This window comes from Coenobita brevimanus, chromosome 14, assembly GCF_032717465.1.
Source record: "Coenobita brevimanus isolate Jiangsu-jjx chromosome 14, ASM3271746v2, whole genome shotgun sequence".
Taxonomy (NCBI): domain Eukaryota; kingdom Metazoa; phylum Arthropoda; class Malacostraca; order Decapoda; family Coenobitidae; genus Coenobita; species Coenobita brevimanus.
Window position 1 is genome coordinate 31,995,588 of NC_136967.1, and position 22,368 is coordinate 32,017,955.

The window sequence follows — 22,368 nt, forward strand, 5'->3', positions numbered from 1 at the left end:
GGCTCTCAATCACCAATCCCCCAAATCATTTTAATTCTCTTTTCCTTATATACATGGCTAAGGACAAGATCTGCCCAATATTTCACTGCCTCTTCTTTTTACTTTCCTCTGTTGGTTAATATCCTTAGGCGACAGAGGCTTGGTATGATTCTCTGCCCATACATAATTTTCTTTATTATGATGAACCTGGGAGAAAAGTCCCTTATGTACTAAAACAAACATAAGTTTGTGATACTCCCCTGCAGTATTGTGTTCTGCCATCTATATTCTCATTAAGTTCTGAATGTTAGAGAAAATCCTTCCTTTTCATTTTTTTTTCATTTTTTTTTTTTTTTTTGCACGTCACAATGCTTTAAAAAAAAAAATAATAAAAAAAAAAAAAAAAACACCTTCTACTGATACAGCTGACAGGGAAGTAATACCAAACTTTTTTCTCTATCCATACATAATTTTCTTTATGATGATGAGCCTGGGAGGAAAGTCCCTTATGTACACCCATGGACAAATGTGTTGACGCCTCTCCATCCTCACTGTGAACCAAGAAACCATGACGTGTGAACCCGAATCACCTATTGAAGATGATTCACACCATACAGGGGCCACCGAGGTGGGGGGTGGAGGAGGGAGACCGGTGAGTGAGGGGGAGTTTAGCTAATTGGAGGAGAGAGGGAGGGGTGGGGTCAAGTAATTCATCACGGCAGTACTAAAAGCTTGCCTCTAGAGTTATATTACTATTATTTGACACATTTATTTTATGAAATGTATGGTTTGTATCTTTGTTTTGAATAAAAGTTTGTGGTAAACTCTCACTTAATTCCTAAACACACAGTATGAGTGATGTTGGAATAAGTTATGCTGCCACCTGTGCGAGCTTTAGCAATCCCTGAACGTAAACCTATCATTTATGTGCAGGATAACAGTCCCGTCCATACCAGCAGCAGAGTGAAACAATGGTTTGCAGAACACCCAGAGACAGAAGTTACTGACTGGTCTAGTATGAGATGTGACATTAACCCCTTTGAAAATCTTTGGTCAATAATGAGCCAGGACTGGGATGTGGGAAAAGTAAGGAAATGCCTTGACACTGAACATACAGCATATGAGGTGTGAAACTCTGTAAGATGCAAACCAAACATTTGCATGAATCTGGTAGAGTCCGTGCCAGAAAGACTAAATGAAGTTGTTGATGCGCAAGGTGGCTGGACAGGTTACTGACCTAATAATATGTTTTCTTATAACTATGTTTTTGAATATACTGTTATGTATGATCCCTGCATCATTATTTACATTGATATTGTAAAAAGTCATTACTGATTAATAATATGCTATGTTTACATATGATGCATTATCTTCTATCTATCTATCTATTGCCAGACGCCTCAATCCCGTTTGGGGTGGCCACAAACAAATCGCCTCCAAGTCGCCCTGTCCCCCGCCATTTCACTCCCCTGCTCCCAACTCACACCCCCCTCTCTCATATACCTTTCCACCCCATCCCTCCATCTCATCCTTGGCCTCCCCCTCCCTCTTTCCCCCTCCACCTCACTCACATACACTCTCTTCATCAGTCTTTCACCCTCCATCCTCTCCACATGGCCAAACCACCTCAGTGTGTTCCTCATAACGCTTCCTATCACATCCACATCAACACCACAACGCTCCTTCACATCCTCATTCGTCAGCCTGTCTCTCCATGTGACTCCACAGGCTCCTCTTAAATAACTCATTTCCACTGCTCTCACTCTTGACTTGTGTCCTTCCAACAACGTTCAAGCTTCACTTCCGTACGTTAGAGTTGGTATCACAATACTGTCATGTAGTAACTTTTTCACCTCCATGCTCACTTCCCTGTTTCTTATCACTGCTTTCAAAGAACCAGCAACCTTTCTTCCCTGCTGTACCCTTTCAAGCACTTCACCCTCCAAACCTCCATCCTTACTCATCATACTACCCAAGTACTTAAACGTACTCACATTTTCCAATTCCTCACCATCCAACCTCGCTGTACATTCACTGACTTCACCTCTCTCAAAGACCATCACTTTACTCTTCCCTACATTCACCTTTAGATTCCGTTTCTTACACACTCTCTCAAACTCATCCACCAAGCCTTGCAGCTCCCCTTCGTCTTCACTCAACAACACAGTATCATCTGCAAACAACAGTACAGGGAGTTTCCACACACTATCCTCTCTCACCAGGGCCACTCCAACTTCCACTACCCTACCTTGTACCTCTTTTATTACCCCATCCATGTACAGATTGAACAACCATGGAGACATGACACATCCCTGTTTCAACCCAACTTTCAAAGAGAAAAATTCACTTAGTTCACCATCCACACGCACTGCAGCCTTCGCACCATCGTACATACTCTTCACAGCATTCAACAACTTCCCATCTACTCCATATATTCTTAACACTTTCCACAATCCTTGTCTATCCACTCTGTCATATGCTTTCTCCAAATCCATGAAAGCCGCATACAACTTCTTTCCCTTCTCTAGAAACTTTTCCACTAAAGATCTGAGAATGAATATCTGATCTACACAACCTCTTCCCTTCCTAAAGCCTCCCTGTTCTTCTCCAACTAATTTCTCTGTTCTTTCTCTAACTCTGTCTTTAAGTATCCTACCATACACTTTTCCTATTATACTAAGAAGACAAATGCCCCTATGATTACCACACACTTCTTTTTCCCCTTTTCCTTTGTACAAGGGAATAATTATACCTGACTTCCAATCCTCCGGGACTCTACCTTCCTCCCAGGCCAATCTGCACATCTTCAACATCCATTCTACTACTATCTCTCCCCCATGCTTCAGCATTTCACCACACACTCCATCAATTCCTGGGGCTTTCCCTGATTTAACTTTCTTCATTGCTTCCACAACTTCTATCCTACTGATTTCTTCCTGTCTTCTCACCTCCCTCCTTCTCCCAGCCATTCCCCAGCCACTTATACTCGCATTACTTCCATCCTCTACGTTCAACAATTCCTTAAAGTGTTCTCTCCATTTGCTCACTTTTTCTCCCTTCTCCACTAGTAATCTACCATTTTTATCTTTCACTCCCCTGCTAACTTCACTTCCACCCTGTCTTACTCTTTTCACCTCTTTCCAGAACATTTTCTTACAGTCCCTTCACTTTACACTCAAATTCCTTCCAAATTCCTCATCCACTCTCTTCTTACTCTCTCTTACTAATCTTTTCACCTCTCTCTTTCTTTCTACATATAACTCTCTCTTCCGCCTCTCATTACACAAATAAGCAACAGTCATTCATCAGGGTAAGAGACATCAAAATAACTGTCATACATGACATTATCTGCTATGACAAGCTCACCATACAGATCTGTGAACACTGTCAGATCTGATGTGATGATATCGCCTATCATAGACCACTGATTTAAAAAATCATGACCTAAATACTTAATAACAAATTGTGTATCACAAATATGAATAGCTAACTTAACATGTGCAAATAGGTAGTGCATTAGTTATTAAACAGAATTTACTGTAACGTTTGCTCTGTTTTCTGGTGCATCTACGTTTATAATTAGCATTACTGCTACAGAATGTGCATTAACCTGCATTGTTATACCTCAGCCACACCAAATAAATGACTTGCAGCAATGTCCCAACTGATGTGTAGAATGGATGGAAACAAACATGCAGGTTGTGCCAGAGGGTCGGGCAACCCAGGTTGGGAGGAGAGAAGGGAGGAAGGAACGATCAGCAAGATAATATGTGACAGCATACCATGTTTGTGGTAATTTATTGGGAGTTTACATCAAACTTATTTCACGATAAAGAAAAAAAACATACATTTCGTAAGATAAACGTGTCAGATAATAGTAATGTAACTCTGGGTAGAGGCAAGCTTACAGTACTGCAATGATGAATCACTTGACTCTATCCCTCCCCCTTCTCATCGGTCTCCTCACCCCCACCCCTCACCTTGGTGGCCCCTGTATGGATGCACCGTGTATAGGTGCTTTGGATTCACACGCCACAGTTTCATGGTTCACAGTGAGGATGGAGAAGCGTCAACACATTTGTGTGTGGGTGTACTACCAAAAACAAAAGTTTGTGACACTCCTCTGCAGTACTACATTCTGCCATCTATATAATCATTATTCTCTGAGTGTTAGAGAAAATCCTTCCTTTTCATATTCTTTTTTTGTTTGCTTCATAATGCTTAAAAAAAAAAGTACACCTGCTGATACAGCTGACAGGGAAGTAACATCAAACTTTTGACTGTGACTACTTCACTCTACCATCTTTCCACCTAACTGACCTGATGATACTGACGAGACATGATGGAAGTGAGTTGATATCATGGCGGTCACATAGGGCGGACACCAGCTCCCCAGCGCTCACCTTCTTCGTGGCATCATCCCGATTCAGCAAGAAGCTGGAGGTAAGACTGGCTGGGGCAGCCTTGGCCTGGTGATACACCTTCTTCCATGGCAGGAACTGCAAAACAGAGACATCAAGAGCTATATTCATACCCTATGCTAATTATAAGTTGTGCACAGATTTTTTCGTATAAACATTTACCATTCATCATAATGCTACCCAAGACTTTGTAGTCAAATCAAGGAGAATACTAAGGTTAAAAAGAAAATAATAACAATATATAAAAAGACAAAATAGCTTGTGATAACAATTAACTGTAATGGAGATTATTTACTGGTAATGTTACCAGTACACTAGTTAAGATCCTCTACAAATACTTTTCCAGATTACCTCTATTAACCCCTTCACTTCAAATACCTGTACATACTTTTTACCATTATTTTCCCTATCACTGACCAATTTTATTCAGCCAATGAGAGATGTCTTGCAGTCAAGGATATAATAAACCTATTTCTAATCCCTCTAGTCTGGATAATCTATCCTATTGTGAATCAAACTGTCTTGCGGTTGCAAGAATACAGTTAAAAAATACTGTAAAACCTCAACATAACAGACTTCAATAGACCGGAATTCATTTTTATCGGAATCGAGGAGCTACCAGACTAAATTGTTACACTGTATATCTATCTATCTATCTATATATATATGGAACCTATGTGGTACAGTGGTAAAGTGTGTGTTTTCGTACACTGAAGGACGAGGGTTCGCGCCCCGCCAGGGTAATAAACTTTGGGAGCATTCTTCTGGCCAAGTACTACACTGGCGGACAGAAGGGGTGCTGTGGTTGAACCAGTGTCGCATACTATAAAGTATGCTTGCACTTGGTTCACAGACTACACACACATCCAAAGCCACTTCAACACAACAATTACACTTACAAGCACTTCTCACCCTAAAACAATCTCTACCAGACAGCCTAAGCCACTTGGTAGAGATACATTGGCTGTATCGTCCCCACTTTGGTTGGGATAGGCCGGTCCTGCAGTGAACACTCAAACGGTTGACGAGATGATATATATATATATATATATATATATATATATATACCGGTATATACAGTAAACTCGCCCCGAACACATTCTCGCCGAACGCGCTCGCAATTATACGCAGTTAGTGCTGGAATACGTATAAGACAAAGTAAGATTAAAGAACCATTACGAAAACTATAAATTTGTGCAAGAAAGGCCTTTGAAAGGACAAATCCTCAAACATCAGCCTCTCTTTCTCCTTTCCTCTAAGGAAGGCAAATCCAGCTTTTCCAGCCTCTCTCTGTATGACAGGTCTGTCAGACTGGGAACCATCTTGGTTACTGTTTCTTTGTATTTTCTCAATCTTCTTTATATCTTCCTTTTTGTGTGGGGACCACACTACCGCTGCATATTCTAACCTGGGGCGGATCATGGCCACTATCAATTTTTTCATCATCTCCTCATCCATATAATGAAATGCTACTCTTATGTTAGTCAAGAGTTTATAAGTCTCTCCAACTATCTTGTTAATGTGCTTTTCTGGTGACAAACTATCTTGGACCAGCACTCCCAAATCTTTCTCTTCTCTCATTTTTGTAATTAATTCATTACCCAACAAATAATTCAGTGATGGCCTCCTGGTACATTTACCCATTTCCAATATTTTACATTTCTTTACATTAAATTTCATTTCCCACGTCCGGATCCAATCATGTATCCTATCCAAATCCTCCTGCAGCATTTTACAATCCTCCTCAACCTCTACCTTCCTCAAGATCTTTACATCATCAGCAAACAGACTTCCATAACTGTTCACTCCATCTACCATATCATTTACGTAAATCAGGAACATTACTGGCGCCAACACCGAGTCTTGAGGGACTCCACTTGTTACTTCCCTCCATCCTGTCCTCATTTGTCTGTCTCTCAAAAAGTCTCTCATCCATTCCAGAAGTTTCCCCTTCAGTCCTCCTATATATTCTTGTTTCCACATCAGTCTCTTATGGGGTACCTTGTCAAAAACCTTCTCTAAGTCCTGTACACACAATCCACCCAACCATCTCTCTCCTGTACCACGTCAATCACTCTTGAGTAAAAGTTCAACAAGTTAGAAACACATGACCTTCCACTTCTGAATCCAAACTGACATTCAGGCAAAATATTCATCTCTTCTAGATATTTTATCCATCTGTCTTTCAGGATTCTCTCACACAACTTTGCAACCATGCTGGTTGGAGACACTGGTCTATAATTCAGGGGTTCTTCCCTGTTTCCTCCCTTATAAATTGGTACCACATTTGCCCTCTTCCATTCTTCTGGCACTTTCCCCTTTTCCAGAGAACACACAATTAAACTGTGAATTTTACCTGCCAGTTGTTCTCTGCATTCCTTCAGTAACCAATTAGAAATTCCATCAGGTCCTAGGGCTTTCCTTACATCTTGACTTTCCAGTAATTTATACACTTCCTGTACCTCCACTTTTATATCTTTTATCACCGGTACATTTCTAATCACTCCCTCCTCTTACACAAACTCTTTTTCATTAGTGAAAACCGATGTATAGTTGTGAGTAAAAGATGGAACAGGAGCATAAGACAGTATGGATCAGTTGGGTCAAGGATTGTGTGGGTAAAGTTGAAAGTTGGAATACAAATGTGGGCGACTTTGGGTGTGCATGCGCCAACGCAAGATCGTGCTAGAAGAGTGAGAGAAGAGTTCTGGACAAATGTAGAAGTGTGCAAGGAAAAGTTTGGAAGGAATGACAGAGTGTTTTTGACTGGTGATATGAATGGTAAAGTTGGGAATGTGAAGGTGGATGGAATAGTTGGTGAGTGGGGTGTGCCTGCTGAGACAGATGAGAATGGGTGTGTGTTACTGGACATTTGTGCTGGGAGGGGGTTGGTGATAGCCAATAACCTCTTCAGGCATAAAATGATCCACAGGTATACATGGCAAGTGATGAGAAGGGTGGGTGGTGAACTGAATGAAAGGAAGGCAATGACTGATTATGTGTGTGTGGATGAAAGGATGCGAAGATGTGTAATGGATGCAAGAGTTTATAGAGGTTGGGGGAGTGGACTTTCTGACCACTACTTGGTGGTGGCCAGAATTAGAATTCAAGTAAGATGGAGGAATAGAAAAAGGGAAAGACGAGAGGAAGGAGTAGTTGCAAGGAGAGTGGAAAGGTTACAAGAGGATGAGAAAAAGGCAGAGTATAAGAGAGAAGTGGAGGAACAATTGGGCAAATATGAATTGGAGCAGATGGGAGACGTGGAAGGTGTGTGTAGGATATTTACAGAAGAAATATGTGCAGCATGTGATGTGGTGTGTGGAAGGAAGAGAAGGAGGGGGGTGCAAGGAACAGCGTGGTGGACTGAAGAGGTGAAACAGGCTGTGGCACAAAAGAAGAAAGCATACAATGAATGGATGAGAAATAGGGGTGTGGAAGAAGTTGAGAGGCGGAAGAAAGAGTTATATGTAGAAAGAAAGAGAGAGATGAAAAGATTAGTAAGAGAGAGTAAGAAGAGAGTGGATGAGGAATTTGGAAGGAATTTGAGTGTAAAGTGGAGGGACTGTAAGAAAATGTTCTGGAAAGAGGTGAAAAGAGTAAGACAGGGTGGAAGTGAAGTTAGCAGGGGAGTGAAAGATAAATATGGTAGATTATTAGTGGAGAAGGGAGAAAAAGTGAGCAGATGGAGAGAACACTTTAAGGAACTGTTGAACATGGAGGATGGAAGTAATGTGAGTATAAGTGGCTGGGGAATGGCTGGGAGAAGGAGGGAGGTGAGAAGACAGGAAGAAATCAGTAGGATAGAAGTTGTGGAAGCAATGAAGAAAGTTAAATCAGGGAAAGCCCCAGGATTTGATGGAGCGTGTGGTGAAATGCTGAAGCATGGGGGAGAGATAGTAGTAGAATAGATGTGGAAAATGTGCAGATTGGCCTGGGAGGAAGGTAGAGTCCCGGAGGATTAGAAATCAGGTATAATTATTCCCTTGTACAAAGGAAAAGGGGAAAAAGAAGTGTGTGGTAATCATAGGGGCATTTGTCTTCTTAGAATAATAGGAAAAGTGTATGGTAGGATACTTATTGACAGAGTTAGAGAAAGAACAGAAAAATTAGTTGGAGAAGAACAGGGAGGCTTTAGGAAGGGAAGAGGTTGTGTAGATCAGATATTCATTCTTAGATCTTTAGTGGAAAAGTTTCTAGAGAAGAGAAAGAAGTTGTATGCGGCTTTCATGGATTTGGAGAAAGCATATGACAGAGTGGATAGACAAGGATTGTGGAAAGTGTTAAGAATATATGGAGTAGATGGGAAGTTGTTGAATGCTGTGAAGAGTATGTACGATGGTGCGAAGGCTGCAGTGCGTGTGGATGGTGAACTAAGTGAATTTTTCTCTTTGAAAGTTGGGTTGAAACAGTGATGTGTCATGTCTCCATGGATGTTCAATCTGTACATGGATGGGGTAATAAAAGAGGTACAAGGTAGGGTAGTGGATGCTGAAGTGGCCCTGGTGAGAGAGGATAATGTTTGGAAACTCCCTGTACTGTTGTTTGCAGATGATACTGTGCTGTTGAGTGAAGACGACGGGGAGCTGCAAGGCTTGGTGGATGAGTTTGGGAGAGTGTGTAAGAAACGGAATCTAAAGGTGAATGTAGGGAAGAGTAAAGTGATGGTCTTTGAGAGAGATGAAGTCAGTGAATGTACAGCGAGGTTGGATGGTGAGGAATTGGAAAATGTGAGTACGTTTAACCCCTTAACCGCGGGGCGTCACTTTCGTGACGCTTGGGAGCAAGGGATCATACCGCGGGGCGTCGCTTTTGTGATTCTGTGTTATTTTGAATTCACCCGGGCTTTCAAGTGGGGGCTTGTATCATCTATCAGTACTGACAATGTCCAACACTAGTCAGCACTCCTAATCTCATCTGTACTCCCATCCATTGTTGACAATTTAGCCATTTCTCCCCGTTCTTGACTCCCCTCCCTACCCCCACTCCATTACCCTATCCTCTCGCCTGCCCGGCCATGCTACGCTAAGTAAATCTTCCCTGGAATTTTTCACTGATTTCATCCATTGATATAAGCCCTATGTCGTATTCTTATACCAAATAATATATACAAAAAAGAAATCAGGTAAGTGAGAGTGCCATACACCTGGAATTGGCTAATTATCACCTGACAACACCTCACGTGCACTCGTTCGCTAATTTTCGCTGTTTTTTTCCCCTTGAAATATGCCGTATAATCTATTTTCGTAATAAATATACATGTAAGGAGAGAAGGGAGAACCCTAAGTGATATTTACATTCACCTGGAACTACCTAATTTATAATGTATTGTCTACATTTCCTGCCAATCATATCAGTGCTACACAAAGCTGTTTCAAGATTTAACATTGGTAGCTCTGATTATATATCTCCTAAGTAGGCCTCTAATCTATTTTCGTAATAAATATACATGTAAGAAGGGAAGGGAGAAGCCTAAATGATATTTACATTCACCTGGAACTACCAAATTTATAATGTATTGTCTAGATTTCCTGCCAATCATATCAGTGCTAGGCTTAGCTGTTTCAAGAGCTACGTTGGTAGTGCTGAATTAACCTCAAGTAGGCCTCTCAACCCGGGCCGGCCCTCCTAGCAGTTCTCTCTCAGATTCCGAAGAGGAGGTACGGCTCATCCTCTTGCTGACTTCAGGGCCTTTTTTTCACCCCCATGCAAGGGCCCTGTGACCTTTACCCCCTACTAAACCTCGTGTGGAAAGAGGTAAAGGGCTGACAATTGATAAAAGAGTGACTACGATCTTTCTATTGAGTAAAACAGTGCAAGTGGAATTGTAAATAATGTGTAAATAATGTGTAAACAGCAAGTGAAAGTAATGAATGTAAATATACGTGAACAATGGAAAATAGTTTTATAAGTTATTTCAAGTGACAGTGCACAACACAGTGTAAATAAAATAGAAATGTAAATAACGTAAATAAAATAGAGAACGTAAATAGAAATGTAAATGAGTAGTATTATAAGAATACGAGTATATACCCTAGGAGTAATGAAAGTGAAAGTTTCACTCTAGCATGTCTGAATGCTATGAGTTATGAGAGTGAAGATGAAAGTGACATTCACTCTCAGTGCCAGTATACAGGACGAAAGTGAATGCTACGTATTTTACTGAAAGAAATTGAATCCCTACAGTGACAATAAACTAATACTACTGAAGGAAACTTATGGATAAAGACTGTAGATATATATAAGCGTTATATAGTAATAGAAATATAAAGTGTGAGGGGTTTTATGAATAATAAATGACAGACTACCATGAGCGAACTAGTGCCAGTGCGACGATCAGACGCGCTCGTAATTTCCATTGCTTTCACAGTGTTTTTTTTTTTTTGAGTATGGATCCCAAACTACTTGAAAATTGTAGAATAGTGTTTATAGTGTTTGTATCTGGCTGTGGTAATCATATTACGGGTTGTCGGGAAGTGTAAAGTGGAGACTTCGTTACCCTACTTCAGAGGTCTCCACAAGTCCTACGGTAACCGACGAAGGCTCAACAATCATTCCAGGAGAAAGCTGAAGGTATGTGCCATAAGCATATGTAATTTTATTATTCTAGGACTAATAACTGATTTTTGGCAAATATTTTTTGAGAGTCTGTCGGAGCCCAAATAACCCCGCGGCACACGCAAGTCATTGGTAAACAAGCCCGCGGTGTAGGGGTTAAGTACCTGGGTAGTGTGATGAGTAAGGATGGAGGCTTGGAGGGAAGAAAGGTTGCTGGTTCTTTGAAAGCAGTGATAAGAAACAGGAAAGTGAGCATGGAAGTGAAAAAGTTACTACATGACAGTATTGTGATACCAACTCTAACGTACGGAAGTGAAGCTTGGACGTTGTTGGAAGGACACAAGTCAAGAGTGAGAGCAATGGAAATGAGTTATTTAAAAGGAGCCTGTGGAGTCACATGGAGAGACAGGCTGACGATTGAGGATATAAAGGAGCGTTGTGGTGTTGATGTGGATGTGATAGGAAGCGTTATGAGGAACACACTGAGGTGGTTTGGCCATGTGGAGAGGATGGAGGGTGAAAGACTGACGAAGAGAGTGTATGTGAGTGAGGTGGAGGGGGGAAGAGGGAGGGGGAGGCCGAGGATGAGATGGAGGGATGAGGTGGAGAGGTATATGAGAGAGAGGGGTGTGAGTTGGGAGCAGGGCAGTGAAATGGCGGGGGACAGGGCGACTTGGAGGCGATTTGTTTGTGGCCACCCCAAATGCGATTGAGGCGTCTGGCAATAATAGAAAACCGATTGGAAACATTTGTTCATTATTTCAGCTTGCATTGCTGCATCTTTATAGACCTCTCCTTTTACTTTCAGTCTGGTGATTCCTTCCTTTTGTTTCAGTTTGCCATTAACAAATCTATAAAACAGTTTGGGTTCATCCTTGCATTTGTCTATTATACCTTTTTCAAAATTCCTTTCTTCTTCTCTACGTATTCTTGTGTATTCATTTCTAATTCTTTTATATTCTTCCTTTGTTCTGTTGTTACCTCTCTTTCTCCAATTGTTCCATGCCTTATCTCTCTCTTTTTTTGCTATCGTACACTTTCTATTAAACCACTCCATTTTCCTGTCTTTTTTCCCTCTTACTCTTGGTACAAATTTTTCCACACCCAAATTATAAAGGTCTAGAAAGATATCCCACTTCCTCTACATCTCTCTTGTTTCTCTGAAATTTCTCCAATCTGTATTTTCAAAAAAGTTTCTCAATCCTATAAAATTTGCTTTCCCAAAGTTGTATCTTCCCTGTCTATGAAACTCGTCTCTTAGCTCGACGTTCCCTATTATCATCTGGAACTCAATGACCACATGATCACCTTTTGCTAAAGGACAGAGATATTTCAATGATTCTATTACATCGGGTTCTTTGGCAAACAGTAAATCTAACCTTGCTGGTGTGTCCTCACCTCGAAACCGTGTCTCTTCTTTGACCCATTGCGTCATCACATTATTCATTATTATATTTAATAACATAGTGCCCCACAAATCCTCGCCGCCTGCCGAGTACCATTCCTCCCAGTGCACCTCTTTACAGTTAAAGTCACCCACCAAAATTATATTATTGCTTTTCTTAATTATTTTTTGCAAGTAGCTAGCCATATCTGACAACATCTCATGGTATTCGTCATCCTTCCATGCTCTCGTCTTTGGGGGAACATACACTACCACCATATCTCTCTTAACATTCAAAATTATATTATTCGTTTTCGTTTCGTTTTCGTTTTTAGAGGCTCCAACATGCTTGCATGTGTCGACCTTGGTCACCTAATGGTGGCTCTCCACGCTGCACGATCCATTGCAGCCTCCCTTCAGTCCCTTAACCCTGAGGTCACACTTAATGACCTCGTCCCATGTCTTTCTTGGTCTACCCCTCGTAACCCCACCTCCAATATTAATACTTCTCACCTTCCTCACCCAATTATCATCCCCCATCCTCTCCACATGTCCAAACCATCTCAATCTACCTCTCCTCATCACAACACCAATACACTCTAGTCCCATCCTACCTCTCAACTCTTCCGTCGTAAACCCAGGCCCTCCAGGCCTTGGACGCAGGGACGCACTGCACATCCATCTAATCATTGTCATTTCTGTACGTCTGAGCCGGCGAATATCTTCCTCCTTCACTGCCCAGGTCTCACTACCATACAGCATTACACTCCTGACACATGCTGCATACAAAGACCCCTTAGCACGTAGGGAGAGTCCTCTCAATGTCAGGAGAGGCAAGAGCTCCCTGAACTTCTTCCAACCACTTCTCACCCTAGCCACAGAGCTAGCTCCAGCCCCACCTTCAGCACACAACATGTCTCCCAAATAACAAAACTCTTCCACACACTCAAGAGATTCACCAGCAAGTTCAATCCTTTCACGTCTGACAATCTCCACCTGCTCACCCTGACACGCCGTACACATAAAATCAGCATTATCTCGCAGTCTACCTCTGATATCACTACATCTCTTATGCACCCATTTATCACACACACCACACAAGATGGAATTACTTCCCACGCCCTTGTGGCAAACTGCACATGGCCACTCTCCCTCGTCTTTGACAGTACCGCCACCAACTCTAGTTATCATCACTTTTGTTTTATCTGCATTTATCTTTAAACCCTTGTGCCCCATACCAACTCTCCACTTCCTAAACCTTTCCTCCGCCTCCCTTTCGTTCTCTGCAATCAACACCAAATCATCAGCATACAACAACTCCCACGGGAGTCCATTTCTAAAGTTATGTGAAAGGGCTTCAAGTGCCATGATAAACAACATGGGACTCAAGACTGACCCCTGATGCACACCAACATTCACAGAAAACCCATCACTCAAATCTCCATTCACTCTTACCTGGGTGTGAGCACCCACATACATAGCCATAACCACCCTAACCTGCCACTTCTTCAAGCCAAGCTTTCTCATTGCCCACTTCACCACCTCTCTAGGGACTCTGTCAAAGGCCTTTTCCAAATCAACAAAAACAAAATAAAGATCCCTTCTCCTACCAATATATTTTTCCTGAAGCTGACGAACAATGAATATAGCATCAGTGGTCCCCCTACCTGGCATAAACCCAAACTGCATCTCATCAATTTTCACTCTATCTCTAATCATACCATCTAAAACTCTCTCCGTTACCTTCATTATCTGATCTAAAATTTCCTCTTTCCAGGGCATCACCCTTCCCTTTATACACATTTACAATTACACTCTTCAGCCAATCATCTGGGACAACACACTCATAAATAATCCTATTTATCAGGTCAGTGACTGAACTCACCCCTATATCATCTGAGACCTTCAACATTTCGGCAGTCAACCCAGACACGCCTGATGCCTTCCCCACCCTCATCCTGCCTATTGCCTCAATCACAGCAGCAGCATCAATCAAAGGCCAAAGGCCAGACACTGGACCTGCTGGCTCCAAACCTTCCGTCCCAGTCAAACGCCTCATTCAACAACCAGTTATAATGTTCTCCATGCATCTTTAATATCCTCACTGTTCACCACTACCCTTCCTTCATCATTCTTCACACACTGCTCACCTATAATATCCCGATTATCCTTCTTCACTTGACCTGCCACCCTAAATATCATATTTTTCCTTTCCCCATGATTTAGGTTATGAAGTAAAAGTCTCTGTGACTCAGACTTTGCCCTGTATACCTCTCTTCTAGCCCTACACTTGGCAGCCAAATATTCCTCTTTGCTACCACCCTTCTTCCATTCCCGGAAAAGCCTTCTTTTCTCCTTAACTGCAGCTTCTACACCCTCATCCCACCACCAAGTTACTTTATGTCTTGGTAGTCCTCTTGTCCAACCGCATGTTACATCAGTAACTCTCAAGAAATTGTTCTTGAGGGCTCTGTACTGTTCATTAACGCCTCTGTCTACAGCTCCCTGTTCAGCCACCACTCTCCTCAACTCGTTATAGAAGGCATCCCTTACTACTTGGTTTTTCAGCTTCCATATTTTCCTCTTAGGTACATAAGTCCTCTTTTTCATCACTTGTTCTTTATGCACCATATCACAAATTAATAGTCTGCACTGCTGCACACACTCCTCACTTCCTATAACTTTAACATCCCTCCTATCGGCCCTCCAAACCAGAAAATAATCTATCTGACTGTTATTTCCCCCAGACTCATATGTAATTAACCTACTGTCTCTTTTCCTAAAATATGTGTTGCATACAATCATGTCCGTTGCCTCCCCAAACTCAAGTATCCTTTCCCCTTCTGCATTCCTTAGACCATACGCACATCCCCCATGCACTCCTTCATATCTGACAACATCTCCTGGTATTCATCATTATTCCATGCTCTCGTCTTAGGGGGAACATACAGTACCGCCATATCTCTCTTAACATTCTCTCCAGTTTCTAATTTCATATACATCACTTCAGCCCTGCCTTCTCCCATTTCCACGGTATCTACATTTATGTTATTCTTCACTGCTATCATCACTCCTCCCGTTTTTTCTTTTCTGTCTTTTCTCCACAGTTTGTATTTACCATCTCCCAAATGAACATCAATATCATCTCGTAATTTGGTCTCTACAAAGCACATGACATCAGGTTCATGTTCTCTAAAGAAATCGTTAATTTCAAGTCTTGCCGATATTAAACCATCAACATTAGTATATATCACTTTCAAATTATTTCTGATGTTTTTTATACCCTCTTCTCTCCTACTCTCCATCAGTACCACTTCTTCAACTTCTAATCTTTCACAGCCATCCCCCTTAGTTTCCTTCACTTCTATTTCCTTAAATACCACTTCCTTACTTTCATATCCATTACTCTCCAAAAAAAAGTATTACATTCTTCCTCTGTCCTCTGATCTTTTTTTCCTTTACTGCTTCCTTCAATGATTTTAAAACTTCTCTTTCTTCTTCATTCAAATCTTTTCTTATTATAATATTTTCCATCCCTGCCTCTTTGCTTAATTTCCAGGTCACTTTAAGTATATCATCTACTACACTTTCTCTCATTGGTCTTGTTTTCCCTTTCTTATAAGGCCCTATTCTCCTTACTTCTTCAATTTCTTTTACCCACTTGTCTCCTTCGGGATCAATCTTGCCTAATACTCCTCTTACCAGGTTCGTGTCTTTCTCGAGTCTCACGGATCTAACCTTCTCTTCCTCCTCCGTTTCCAAATATTACCACGGATCGTAGCAGCCGTGGCTCAGTGGGTTAGAGCGCTCCACTCTGACCGAAGGGTCGGAGGATCGAATCCACCCAAGGGTCATTGGTAGACATCAGGAAGGGCATCCGGTCATAAAATGCTACACGCTCCAGTCCAAAAGTCCTCTACCCAGGGGCAACGCCTTAGCCTTTCGGGGGTACCTGGCGTAAAACCAAATTTTTTTTATTTTCATCTGTTCCTTTCTACAGTTTCTCTCACTATTTTCTCTTTTTTCTTCAGTATTTTCACTACATTTTCTTACAATTTTATCTCTTTCTTCCTGGATGATTTCTCTTAAGCTGACCATTTCTTTCTGTTCTTCTTCTACGTGTGCCCACTTTGCCCTATGCTCTTCCAATACACTGCTCACCTTCTCCATTTTATTAGTACTCTCTTCTAGTTTTCTCCTCAATTCAATATTTTCACGCTTCAAATTTCTTATCTCTTCATTCGACGCATGTGTGTGTGTGTGTGTGTGTGTGTGTGTGTGTGTATATATATATATATATATATATATATATATATATATATATATATATATATATACATATATATATATATATATATATATATATATGTATATATATATATATATATATATATATATATATATATATATATATATATATAGTATATGTATATGTATATATATATATATATATATATATATATATATATATATATATATATAGTATGTATATATATATATATATATATATATATATATATATATATAAGATGGAAAGTAAGAGAGAAGAAAATAAAGGAGCTCAGCAAACAGAACAGTAACAAAAACAACATAATGAGGGGCCTTTGAACAGACTATCCTGATCACATTCCCGGTCATGAGAATTCCCCATCAAAACATCAGGGCTACTCCATCACAATAATTCGCACCTTGGACGATTCTGCGTCTTTCATAATTATTATTAAATATAACAGATGTTTATTCAATTGTCCTGGGACAGTCTGAGGGTGGGATTGTATACAATGCTGCTGCTTCTTCTCTACTGAGTTTGAATACGAGTAAGAGATCGCATTCTTCAGCGACCTTAACTGGATAAAAGCGAGATGGGCATTCATTTTAGACTTTGGTTAGCTCTTTTACAGCAGTTAGGCCATTTAGATTGTCTTTAAACTTTCTTTTGGACTCATTTGTGTGGGTTTAGGACTTGGTTTGGGGGGAAATCCAAGGCTCAAAAATGCATCCCTATACTTTACAAGTTAAATCTACCCTGAGATACAATATCCCACCTAGCAATAGGTTTTTACTTTACCAAATGCATCGTTACACTGGGGTATGCCTGTATGTAAAATCATTTAGAAACCTGTTTCTTCCCAAGTGAAGTTAGTCCTTCCTTCTACGAGAAGAAAGTTTTGTCGTGTTCTTTGTGGCAGAGTCATCTGCTACATTTTCAGTCGAAGAAAGTACAGTATGGTGTACACAGTACAGTACAGTAGTGAAGCATGCTTCAATTTATTCATCTTTTTTTTTTCTGTTTTTTTGATGTTTTGATTGATTATTTTGAGCGTTACTGTTCAGTACTCTCCAATAATGTCTACATCATCAACATCATGATTATTACCACCATCAAGATGAAATGTGTTTTTGTACATAAGATTACAGTGTACTTCAGAGTACATACAGTATTTATGTATCAGAAACGTCTTTAGCTGATTTTCAACGATTTATAGTGTATACAATGTGTGTTATACAGAGTATGTACTGCCAGGTGAAAGAAAACAGGTCTCCTGGCTGGGGGGAATTTGATATTATCCCCATCGTCAACATGAAATTGCTTCCGTACATCAAATTACAATGCACTTAACAGTGCATTACAGCATTTTATTTTTAGGAACATCTATTTGCAGCTTTTTGACATTTTAAAGCATTTTGTTGGGGATGAGACATTGGATAAGTGTTATAGGGCTTAGGGTTAGGGGCCTCTCAGGGTACTTTTGCATAACCTGGCATTTTGACAATATACATCAGGCCTCTAGCTCTATTACACTGGATAATCGGGAGTTTACTGTACTCGCTGACTGAACACTCCCACTGGCACACAACACTGCCAGATATCGGGATAGGCCTGTGTAGGCGTCATGTGTTGCAGTGTGATGACTCGTGCTATGTATTAAAGACAACCTAAAGTTTTCATGTGCTGCAGTACAGTATGATGAATTTTTCTCTACATACGAATGACAAGTTATATGCTTCATTAGTGAAAAGTGTCTCGACTCAGTTATGTATGAAAGACAACAGGTTTCATGTGTGGGCAGCATGATGACTCTCTATGTACAAAAGACAAATTAAAGGCTTCAGGTGTAAACAGTATGATGATACTCTCAATGTATGAAAGACAAATTATGGGATTCATGTGCAAGCACTGTGATGACTCACTATGAATGAAAAACAATCTATTGACTTCATGTGTTGCAGTGTGATGATTCTGTGTATGAAAGACAAACTAAACAGTTCATGTGCAAAAGACAAACCAGAGGCTTCAAGTTTAAAAGACAAGCTAGAGGCTTCACATACAAAAGACAAACTACAGACTTCATGTGTGAGTGGCATGATGACTTCAGTAGTGAAACATAGGTAGTACATGAGACTGCCCACATATACCTATAAGAGTGTACCGAGATGGGAACAGAAATGGATATGTAAAGCCACAGTGTGGGACAGCAAAATGTGCTATAAACATCAGACACATTCCTCTTGCAATCTGCTCTCATTTTCACATTCCCTATTAGGATCATTTCTTCAGTATGTCATTCACTCATAACTTCCTGATCACACTCCCTCCTCTTTTTTAATCACTTCACCAAGGCACTTTAATTCTTCCACAAGTTCAAATAAACTCTCAATAATCCGTCGTTGCAATATCCAGCCCAATGAAATATCCGGTGCTGCTTGCTTGACTCTATTAATGCAATATCTGATGCTGAAACGGGACGTAACTGGCGGTTCTATGCAATATCTGGCATCGAGGTGTGTCAACTGGCTTATAAATGGTAACCCATCTGCGCTGTATTACTGTATTACTGAATTTTATTGTTACTTTATTGTATTTTATGCCTGAATTTTCATCTTTTGCTCATGAGAAAGTTTCTAGGATAGATGGTTGAGACAGGTAATAAAGAAACAGGGCCGTAACCAGGACTTGAAAACAGACAAGGTGAACACAGCCCTATTTGAGGGGTCTGGGGGCATGCTCCCCCGGGAAATTTTTTTTTTAGCCCTAGCACCAAATAATGCAACTGCAGGTGAATTTGAACATTTAAATCAAGTAACCAGGAAACTTTAAAAAATGTTGCTACACTTGTATGTTCAGAGTTGGACTGATTCACTCCCAATGACTCACCCACAAGCACTACGGGTTGATGATGACAGGGATCAGTTTAAAGTTATGAGCACGATCAGAACAAGTTCCTGGACTCTGGGGCAGGGGTAGATTGAGCAGGCTGCTACAGGAGGGGAGGGGGAGAGGAGATGCCAGACAAGGCGGCTGCCTCATCTACCTCAAGGTGGTTACGGGCATGCAAAACATCTGGCTCGGTGCCAATACTGAGCCGATGGGGGGTATGTACTATGTAATATCCGACGTAGGGCTTGGCTGAATTGCACCAAACAATTGCGAGTTTACTGTATTTCCCTATTTACCAGTACAGTAGTTACGAAATGCTCCCTTCTCAAGGATAAACATTCTGCTTTAATTCTACATTCACTATCAGCCATTAACAATCAAAAACATTTAAACAGCTCATTACTGGTCTGTGAATGGACTCCAATCACTATTAGCAAGAATTCTAGCACCATCTGCATTAATAAGATTTGTGATACACCTGTTTTACACTAATCACCAATTTCACTCTTCTTTCCACTACTCACATTTTGACCTCTCTCATGACCATCTCTATAAATACAGAATAACCATGGGGACATAACATTACTGTCTATATCCAACACTGTTACTGACTCAAGAAACCATGCATTCATATACAGTACTTTAATAAAAACCTTTCTACAAAATTTAGAAACTTTCAAACATTCAGCAACTTTCCTTACACATCATACATTTGTAAAATCTGTAATCTACGTGTTCATAGTGTCATTTGCTTTTCCCATATTGATAATTACCATAAATAACTTGCTGTCCTCATTGCTCCCCCTCCTGCCTTAGTCAAAATAGCTGATGGACACATCCCCAACCACTCCCAATATAATTTTTTTCATCACTTACCAGACAGTATGACATCTACCTTCCCTTCTCTTCTGCATCATTATTATTCCATCTAACTTACACAAACAGCATTAATTTGCACTCTTTTTAGTCATCTACAGTATACTTTTGTTTAAGGGTGTAAGCAGAACCTTTTCACCCCACTGCTACAATTGTACTTATTTAGGCTTCCTGGCAGATTTCCCCCAAACAGCTTCCTTAACCCTGTTCCTTCACAATGTGTGATCCATTATTGCACCAGTCAATTAGGACAAATAAGGGTAGCAAATTAACTTCATTATACATACCTGAGAAGTAGGGGATGATCTGGTCTTGAGGTGGAGCAAATGTAAATAACGGTATGGTGAGGCACAGCAAATAAATAATGGTACACTGTGAAGTGAAACATGACTGACCGCAGGGTTGCATATGATGGCAGCCCAGTGTTGGCATACAGTGGCGGCAACACTGAGCAGGTGGGAGAGTGGCAGCTGACATAACACCATCTCCAGGACCTCCGTTGGCAGCTCCTTGCCCCAGCCACTGCCTTTCACAACCTCAACCATCTAAAATAGACACTAAATTGAAGTTCTTCCTTATGAGAAAACCTTGTGTGTGCATGTGTACATACGTGTGTGTTTTTACCTAATTGTATATTTACAGGAATGAGTCAAGTGTGTGTGTGTGTGTGTGTATTTACCTATTTGTAGTATACAGGAATTGAGCAATGCTCGTGTTGTCCTGTCTCCATATCCACATTTATCAAGTCTACCTTTACACACATGAATGTTTTTCTCATGCACCACCTCTTTGTCTAAGTCGTTCCAAATATTTAAGTATTTACCTAATACACCTAATTGTGATATACACAAAATGTACTATGCTCGTGGGTTTCCGTCGCTGTTTCTCAATAAGTCAAATTTAACTTTAAACTCGTTTAAGTTTTTAGACTGGACGATCTCTTTGTCCAGGCTATTCCATAAGTCTATACTTCTGTAAGGAAAGCTATATTTCTTGATATCCTTCAAGCAGCTTGACTTTTTCAATTTCATTCCATGTCCTCTTGTTGCTCTCTTATCCCATACAAACAGATCTTCTTTGTCAATTTTATCTACTCCCACCATGGTCCTGAACACCGCAATCATGTCTCCCCTCTTTCTCCTTTCCTCTAACGAAGGCAAATCCAGTTTTTCCAGCCTCTCTCTGTATGACAAGTCTGTCAGACTGGGGACCATCTTGGTTGCTGTTCTTTGTATTCTCTCAATCTTGTTTATATCTTTCTTTTTGTGTGGGGACCACACTACCGCTGCATATTCTAACCTGGGGCGGATCATGGCCACTATCAATTTTTTCATCATCTCCTCATCCATATAATGAAATGCTACTCTTATGTTAGTCAAGAGTTTATAAGTCTTTCCAACTATCTTGTTAATGTGCTTTTCTGGTGACAAACTATCTTGGACCAGCACTCCCAAATCTTTCTCTTCTCTCCTTTTTGTGATTAATTCATTACCCAAAAAATAATTCAATGATGGTCTCCTGGTACTTTTACCCACTTCCAATATTTTACATTTCTTTGCATTAAATTTCATTTCCCACGTCCAGCTCCAATTGTATATCCTCTCCAAATCCTCCTGCAGTATTTTACAATCCTCCTCAACCTCTATCTTCCTCAAGATCTTTACATCATCAGCAAACAGACTTGCATAACTGTTCACTCCATCTACCACATCATTTACGTAAATCAGGAACATTACTGGCGCCAACACTGAGCCTTGAGGGACTCCACTTGTTACTTCCCTCCATCCAGACATCTTTTCCTTTATTACTGTCCTCATTTGTCTGTCTCTCAAAAAGTCTCTCATCCATTCCAGAAGTTTCCCCTTTAGTCCTCCTATATATTCTAGTTTCCACATTAGTCTCTTATGAGGTACCTTGTCAAAGGCCTTCTCTAAGTACACACAATCCACCCAACCATCTCTCTCCTGTACCACATCAATCGCTCTTGAGTAAAA

The 22,368-nt window shown here is 40.6% G+C and overlaps 1 protein-coding gene across 1 annotated transcript in view; it reads right to left on the reverse strand.

Annotated features, from left to right (window-relative positions):
• LOC145390339 (F-box DNA helicase 1-like) overlaps positions 1-20,919 on the reverse strand; it is a 187,566-nt gene extending 166,647 nt beyond the window's left edge. Inside the window, exons 1-2 of the mRNA XM_080265297.1 lie at positions 20,770-20,919; positions 4,300-4,478 (exon numbers count right to left, since the gene is read on the reverse strand). Coding sequence (XP_080121423.1) covers positions 4,300-4,478; positions 20,770-20,919 — 329 coding nt within the window. The remainder of the gene's footprint in view (positions 1-4,299; positions 4,479-20,769) is intronic.
• Between the last annotated feature and the right edge of the window lie 1,449 nt (positions 20,920-22,368).